The sequence below is a fragment of the Malania oleifera genome, chromosome 9 (genome assembly GCF_029873635.1).
Source record: "Malania oleifera isolate guangnan ecotype guangnan chromosome 9, ASM2987363v1, whole genome shotgun sequence".
Lineage (NCBI taxonomy): Eukaryota > Viridiplantae > Streptophyta > Magnoliopsida > Santalales > Ximeniaceae > Malania > Malania oleifera.
The window spans coordinates 78,207,209-78,216,171 of NC_080425.1; the positions used below are offsets into that span (position 1 = coordinate 78,207,209).

The window sequence follows — 8,963 nt, forward strand, 5'->3', positions numbered from 1 at the left end:
CCACTGAACTTTAGGTGGGGTCCCTGTATGCATGATTCAGATATTAGGCCTTGCTATTAGAGGGCTGCCCCAGTCCGAGCCAAGATTAGTGTCGGTCATCATCGAGTTTGCCTAGGTCCCAAAATTTTTTGACCCTATTTATTTTTTAATATTAATATTATTTATGATATCATCTCTTTTTATATATTGATTTTTCTAATATCTTAAAAGTTGGGGCCCTAATTTTTTTTTAATGTGAACATTATTTATGACGTCATCTATTCTCATACATTTGACTTTTCCATTATTTCAAAAGTAAATAAAACTGTATTCTGAAAAGTAAAATAAATATAATTTAATTCTTTTTTTTTCAAGTTTCAATGTAGTCTTAAATATAAAACTTTAATAAGTGATTTTATATTTTAAAAAATTTAAAAATTAATTTTAAATAAAAATAAAAATTAAACAAAATATTAAAGACCTCTAATTAAATCATTCACCCAAGACCCCATATTGTGAAGAGCCGACCCTGATCAAGATCATTCTTTCTTTCTTTCTTTTTTTATTTTTTTTTATTTGTATTTGATTACATCGAGTGTCCTAAAACTTAGGCACACCTCAAGGGCATCACCGGGCACTTAATGGCATCAATCAGGCACACCTTGAGGGCGTCAACTAGGTAGCCCGGACTATTCCCACGCCTACACGTACGGTGCCTTCCACACGTGCAGGAGTAAATCACGGATATGCACTCGGCTGGCAGGGTTCGAACCCCCGTTCCACCGTCTAGCGGCCTGTGGGGCTTCGTCCTTACCACCCGAGCTTGTGCGCGGGGGCTAAGCCCAGATCATTCTTGGGAATGTGCCCATCCAATCGGTTGTTCCCGATCAGAAACCCAATAAAATAATAAGTATTGTTACTTTGAGCAAAAATATTAACCTCTCCAGAAGTTTGATCTCTCTTAAAATTTCAAAAATTGTAAGAACCTTCCCGAAGATTTCAAAATTCTCACACACCTTCCCTGACATTTAATTTTTGGAATACTTACACCCCTGAAAACTTGTATTTTTTTTTTTTACAAATAAGGATAGGTATGTGAAAAATTTGAAATCTTAGAAGAGATTTTTAAAATTTTTGAAATTTCAAGAGGGATTAATGATTTTTTACAAAACGGTGATTAGTACCTTTTGCCGTATTACTTTTGTTGTGTTGTTAAAGGATAAGGTTGGGTCCAGCTCTACGTATGTATTGCTTTGTCCAGCCCAAGAAAGCAGAGAGCCCAACTCAATTTATTGGAAGTTTGAATCCTTTTAAATTAAGCTACTTCTAGAAGTATAAAGATTAAAATTTGATGGTATCAAATGACAAAAATTAGAAGTTTAAAACATTTTATTTGCACAAAATTAAAATGTCTGTCCCAAAATTAATAATTCAACATTTAATTTTCACTTATCCGTTAAACTATTGATGGTCTCCCATTATGTGCAGCATACTTAGGTTGATTTTTTGGATAGAATTTACGAGATCCTTTGGGGGATTTGACAGGGCTAAGGACTAAGGAGAGGAAGGCTGCTATGATTCCAACGATGTCTTGTCATACCTTTGTTTTGGTGCACGTCATTGTAATCATTTGTGCAGGAGGTTGATCTTTTCTGTTTCATTTTATTTGTTTTGAAAGATGGCCTTTCAATCATTTTTGTATATTCTGTTTTTATCTCAACCTTAATGCTCAACAAAATGAATCCTCACGAACCCAATGTCAAGCACGGACAGAGAGAAGCAAATTTTAATACCTTTGTTTATAAAGGTTACCTTTTGAAGCTCTCCTCCCTCTCAGAAAATGCTAAATAACGTAAGCCCATGATATTACGGACCCATCCCCTTAAAAAAGAAGAGAAAGTGTAGGAACCCGAACCAAGAAAAGAAATGGAAAAGAAAACAAAAAAGAAAAAAAAAATGGTTTGGTACATGACCAAATTATTGACAGTTTTATGAGCTCCGCGAAAATTGTTGACGATTTTGTGCGGGTTGAGAGCTATAAAGGCAAGGAAGCTTATATATATGTATATATATAACATTCAAACTCTCAATCTCTCTCTAATTAGCTTTTGGACTCTCTCTCTCTCTCTCTCTCTCTCTCTCTCTCTCTCTCTCTCTCTCTCTCTCTCTCTCTCTCATGTGCCTCTCTCTCTCCTAAGCTCCCCCGGGTCTTCTGCGTGCTCTTCGATTCTCTCTCCCTCCTCTTGGCTTGCCGGTTTCCTCTTCTCAACAAGTTAAGGAAGTTAGGGTTTTCGTCCTCCAAATGTTGTAGGCTTATTTTCAGGAACAGGTAAGAGGATTAGTCTATGTCAGTTATTTTTGAAATGTGAACCGATTAAACTAAAGATATGGTTACAGGATTACTATGTATGATTTTCTGATGGAAACAAGTATATGAAAATGAGGATTTTGATATTATATACGTATTTAGGGAAAACTAAAATGAGTGGGTTGGTTATCTCCTTTTCTCGAAAAGCATACGTATTGAGTTAAACTAAACACTAGAGATGATCATACCTTTATTTTTTAGCAAAATATATTTTCTCAGGGCAGTTTATTATATAATGAAATATCACTCATATCATGTGGCATGAGAGTGTTTATGGTTATTGCATAATTAAACCTGATGGTTTCATGGTATTATATAGTGAAAGATACGATTTTTATATAGAGTAATGATATGATCAGTTTTATACATAGTTATGAATATGACGGTTTAAACCGAGTTATGATATGATCAGTTTTATATAAAATTATGAATATGACGGCTTATACCGAGTTATGATATGATCAGTTTTATAAAGAATTATGAATATGATAGTTTTATACCGAGTTATGATATGCCGGTTGTTATACCGAGTTATGATATGACAAGTTCTTTACAGAATTATGAACACGACAGCTTTAAACAGAGATATGACAAGACGATTTTATAACAAGTACGATATGACAGGTTTCATACAGATTCATGAATATGAAGATTTTATACAAATTTATGAAAATGAGATCATGTTACTATTTTTACTATGTAAATTATATATATGGTTTATGAACCTCGAGGGACTACATCTTATGGAAGCTCAGTACCGTAGCTAGTGATATTGTTAGTGCAACCATACTGTTCAGAGAGTGTTGGTATTAGACAGTCGATTTGGCCTGAGAAGAGTAGGATACCCACCTGGGTCCAGACCAGGTTGAGGTAGGCAAATCATACGTTAGGGCATGTTATGTTGACCTAGCAGTGGTCGGCCGGCCAGATTACTAGGTCCAATCTTCAGACTGCACAACCCGATCATGGGAGTTATTCATGATGTTATATAATGGCCCAATAAGGAAGATTCTCTATCCATATATGTTATTTATGAAAATGGGCTATATTGAGCCGAACTATGTTATGAAGGAAAATATAAGTATATTTTAATGATACAGGTGTGAGTTCAGTTTTCAAATGTCATTTCAGTTAAAGTTAAATATATGAATGTTTTATGATCACAGTAAAACTCATGTTAGCCATAAACTGATGATAATCTAATTTGTCTTACTGAGAAGTGTCTTACCCCAATATCCAACTCATTTTTCAAGCCCTACAGGGAATCGAGCCTAGTGTGCTACGGTGCTGGGATTAGATTTTTGAGTTATTGTAAGTTTAAACGAGACACTGGGTTACTATGTTTATGTTTTATTTTGGGATTTAATATAGAACATGGAGATAAATATGTGTAGTTGGGATGGTTTAGAACTTGGGTATGGTGTTTTGAGGTTTAATTATCTTCCGCTGCATATTTAAAATTTTTTTTATGGATAGGGACAACTAGAACCCTCTATTTGGGTTTAGGTCATTATAATTATGGTATCAGAGATATATGTGTTGGAAATGGCACTCCGGGCCCCACCAGGTTCGGGGCACGACAGTTGTGGTATCATAGCACCAAGTTGATAGGTCTTGTAGACTTTGACAAGATGATCTTACCAGAGTATAGGTTTGAGTTAGGATGAGGATATGAACGAGTAGATTACGATACTGGTAGGTTATTTTGAGTTTTGTTTCGTAGCCTGGAGGCAGAAATCCCTTGATGGTCTTCTATGATTTTCTTGGAACGACGGTTTCAGAAAAGCCACGGCAAATCCATAAACAGGTTTTTTTTTTTTTTTCAAAGTAGAGAGACTCAAGCTTAAAAAAAAAATAGATTTGAAACGTTAAGTAGGGGTGATAGGTCGTAATTTCTATGGTTAAAGGTCGATACCCTGAAATGACTCAATGTATATAAGAAAGGGGATTAGTGAAGTTTTCTGGGGCCAAACCATCGATGGTTTTCTGTGGTGTTCACAAAGCATCAACTGATTTCATCAAAACAGACTTTTGGTATCTTAGGTTTTCCGTCAACGGTTTTAGGGATCTCAGTAAAATTGTTGACGGTTTTGTGTCTGAACAGTGTGAATGAACCTTATAATTGAGAACTTGGGCTTAAAGTGGTTTTTAGTTAAATAATTGTACCAGTCATGTTGAGATATTGGAATTCTAAATTCATTTCTATCCTATCTTCAAGATGGATCCTAAGGAAAACAATGTGAACGCCAGACGAAGTAGTAACGAGGAGGCTTCCCATGAGGATGGTAGTGATTCTATATCCGTGCTTCATGGTTTTTCCCAACAGTTCATGGCCGAGATCATGCGGAGTTTTAGGGAGCAGAATTGTCCCACCACTGACCTGGGTTGTTCCATTGATCTGTTTCCCCGCATGAATCCTCAAACCTATGCAGGAGGAGCCGACCCAATCATAGTAGAGAATTGGGTTCAGGAGATCGAAGAGATACTGGTACTACTGCGCTACATTGATGAGAAGAAAGTCCTGTATGCCACATTTAAAATGACGGGAGAGGCCAAGCTTTGGTGGATAGCTGTGAAGCTACTAGAGGAACAGAGACCAGCACCCACAGCTCTGACATGGAACTGTTCCAAAGAGATTTTCTTTGATCATTACTTCCCCGCCTCCACTAGAGATGCTACGGTGAATGTAACGCCTCGAAGCCCTTGTGGGCCCAAGGTGCTATTTTAGTGACATCTGTGTACCTGTTGATACTATCTCAAAACAATAATCATGCAGCGGAAGTAATGAAACATTCTCCATAGATACATTATCAGAGTTCTAAGTCCTTTAATACATAAAGGTTTCCCAAATATCCATATTATTATCCAACCCAAAACTGGACAACTAGTTTGGTCCAAACAACCATAATACATATCCATTAACTTACAACATAACTTATATACCCCTAAGATCATACAGATCTTGCCAAAAAGTCTATTCTAACTTTCACCCCCTGACGCTGCTAAGCACGATACCTATTATTTCCTAAAAATATTATTTGTATATTGGGGTGAGAACTTCTCAGTAAGGGTGATCAAGTTAATATTAGTGTATGGGCAGCATGCATTAGTGTTTACAGAAAACATTCATTCTTCATATAACCTAAAATAACTATCTTTACATCATATGTACTTATACGGTTGAAAATACTCGTTCATTTTCCTGACATAAACACTTTATTAATCACATAACATCATTTACATAAATATATAGATATGCATAAAAGACACCTCCTGGGACTAACCGCCATGTATAAACCCTCGTGGTTAGGGTTGTGCTGCCCGAAGGCTGAACTAAACCTGGGGTGATCAACTCAAACAAAGTCAAACATACATCCGCATCTAACACCATCCACGTAGGCATCCGCAATTTCTAGTGTGCTTCGATTGCCCTACCATGTCCTAAAATTTCGGGCTTCTAGGTAAGGTACATCCTCTACTGAGGCTAATCAGCTGAAACCATCCACACCACTCTCGTAGTATAGTGTGGACACACATGGCCACATATATAATTCCTAGCAATGGTACCATGCTCATAACATAATGGTCCTGAGGGTTCCTAAAGCATTTCATGCAATTTAAGTAATACAAACCATATTTTATATTCATTTCATATAAAACCTAGAATTTAAAAACCTCCGGCCTTCGGCCGTCAAATAAATTCGGCTCACAGCCATTAAACATATTCCTGGCCCTTGCGGCCGTAAACATCATTTTGGCCCTCGCAGTCGAAAACATAATCCTATACTTTTATAAGCAGTTCTAGTATTTCACAAACATTCATCGTTTCAGCTACAAAAGAGTATATACATATCATTTTCCTGCCATACAATTTCCCATACTTTGAATATAGCCCGTAGGCAACCAAAAAAACATAGCATATATGTTTTAAAACATAAAATCGAGCTTCCCATCATTCGTTTATACTAAAAAATACCACAACATATATCCTAAGTTTGAAAACGGATCTTTTGAATGGCCGATTTTAGAAATCTCAGCTAAAAACATAAATATACTTACTTCATAAATATTTCAAACGGTTCAATTTCATTAAAAAGCTAACTTAACTTAATCCCCTTACCTTTTTCCTGAAAAAAACCCGAGACGCTAAAAAACCGTATCCTAACTTTTTCCAGAAATCACGAATCTACTCCACTAGGATTGTAGATATTCGTTCCCTAATCCTCGTGGTAACTTTCGATCGTCAATTTGGGCGACGAACGACGAAGAAACCGAAGAGAGAGAGAGAGAGAGAGAGAGAGAGAGAGAGAGAGAGAGAGAGAGAGAGAGAGAGAGAGAGAGAGAGAGAGAGATTTAGCTTTCTTAATGAAGAAGTAAACAAAAATCCTATTTATAGACTCTTGACCCAGTCAAATTCATCAATGAAGTGGTGCCTTCATCGACGAGCTACAGAAGGTTGTTCATCGACGAAAGAAGGGCTTTGTCGACAAACCCTAAACCTGATATTTTCATCTGTTCTGGATCTCTTCATCGACAAGATTCTGAATTTCGATGACGAAACACCTAAAGGCCTTCGTCAACGAGCACCTGGACCTCGTCGACGAAGCCTACTATTCTACTTTTGAAATTTTCCTTTCTTATTTAATTTTCCTTATTTTTTCAGGTTCAGGTCTCTACAATTTTCCCTCCTTATAAAATTTCGTCCTTGAAATTTGTTAACTATTTTTCCATCACATCATCATAACTGTTACTGCTCCGACTCTAGGAAGAGCCGACGGCTACCCATATAGCAGCCCTGTTTAAAATTTATTACCTGCCCTCACTTATGGCAAAAGAATACCGTGGTTACACATAGTGTCTCGGAAATTTACAATACCATACATAATTCTCTTAGAGACCATCCATATATAAGCTCATAAACAATTGACAAACTAAACATACTTACCTTACGTGACCTCCATATAAAACAAACACGTACCTATTCAATCATACTAGTCTGTCTAACACTAATCATCACTGAAAAGCTGTGGATACTTCTGACGTATTTATTTCTCTAGCTCCCAAGAAGCCTCCTCGACTGCATAATTATGCCATAGTACCTTTACTAACGGTATTTCCTTCGTATGTAGCTTCTGTACCTTCTCACCCAGAATCTGAACTAGTACTTCCTTGTAAGTCAAAACATCCCCAATCTCTAAGGGTTCATAGATGATCACGTGTGAAGGATCTAAGACGTACTTCCTCAACACTAATATGTGGAGGACATTGTGAACTCTAGACAATATTGGTGGTAACGCCACTCGATAAGCAACTGGACCAATCCTTTCCAGGATCTCAATTGGCCCAATGTACCGAGAACTCATCTTACCTTTCTTTCCGAACTCCATTACTCCCTTCATAAGAGAAATCCTTAAGAAAATCATATCCCCAATCTCAAACTCTAGCACCCGTCGGCGAGTATCTGCATAACTCTTCTGCCAACTCTGTGTTGCCTTTATCTTCTCCCTGATAAGTACAACCTTTGTAGAGGTCTGCTGAACTAATTTCGGTCCCAACATCTGCCGTTTGCCTACCTCATCCCAGTATAATGGAGATCGACACCGTCAACCATACAAGACCTCATATGGTGTCATCTCTGTCATGCCCCGAACCCACAGGTGGGTCCCAGGTGTGAATTTAGTAACCTAACCTGTCTTTATATCAATTTAAAACATACCTGATATAATACAAATAGAGGGTCCGACCCCGTGGGGTGAACAGATGCCCACATACATACACAATCATCTATACTCATCCAAAATACGCAGCGGAATACGGTCTTTTATACATAAACAGTATCATAGTAGAGTCTATACAAACTAGGATATACATTCCCATAATTACAACACATACCCCAAGTGTCCACAAAACTATCCCGACAACTTGAATACCAAAAATCGTACCTAGTAGGTACTAGCAGTAGCTAGGACACCCTTGCTCCCAGATGCTAGGATGCTACTTACGGCTACTTGAGGGACTTGAAAAATATTGTACGTACATTTGAGGCGATACACCTCTCAGTAAGGAAGAAAGTAGGTTATATCGGTGTGTGGCATACCAGTGTTATTTTACATACTTCATAACACTATAAAAGATACGATACAATTCGAAACATTTACATACAGTTTCATACATATCCATACAGTTCTAGTACTTTCACAAAAACCATTCCAGTACATACGATACCCAAAACATACGGTCAGTGTCGTCACACTAGTTTGCAACTACACAAGGTCACCTCGTCTCACAGTGATTACATTGCTACATACGCAACTATGCTGTGACGACCGAAGCCCAATAGTGACTACATTGCTCCATACGCAACTACACAAGGTCACCTAGTCTTACAGCGATTACATTGCTACACATACAACTACGAAGCGACGACTCAGGCCCACAATGATTACATTACTACATACGCAATTACACAAGGTCACCTAGTCTCACAACGATTACATTGCCACATGCACAACTACGCTGCGACGATTCAGGCCCACAGTGATTACATTGCTATATACGGTGTAGAACACACCCTTCGGTGACCAGCCGGAACATACTAGTGATATTTCACACCCCG

At 37.6% G+C, this 8,963-nt stretch overlaps 1 protein-coding gene across 1 annotated transcript; it reads right to left on the reverse strand.

Annotated features, from left to right (window-relative positions):
* Positions 1–6,062: 6,062 nt before the first annotated feature.
* LOC131163519 (uncharacterized) lies at positions 6,063–7,905 on the reverse strand. The gene is made up of 2 exons (XM_058120112.1): positions 7,486–7,905; positions 6,063–6,128 (listed from the first exon to the last, which is right to left on the reverse strand). The coding sequence occupies exons 1-2, from the start codon at positions 7,903–7,905 to the stop codon at positions 6,063–6,065; spliced, it is 486 nt and encodes a 161-aa protein (XP_057976095.1).
* Positions 7,906–8,963: the final 1,058 nt, after the last annotated feature.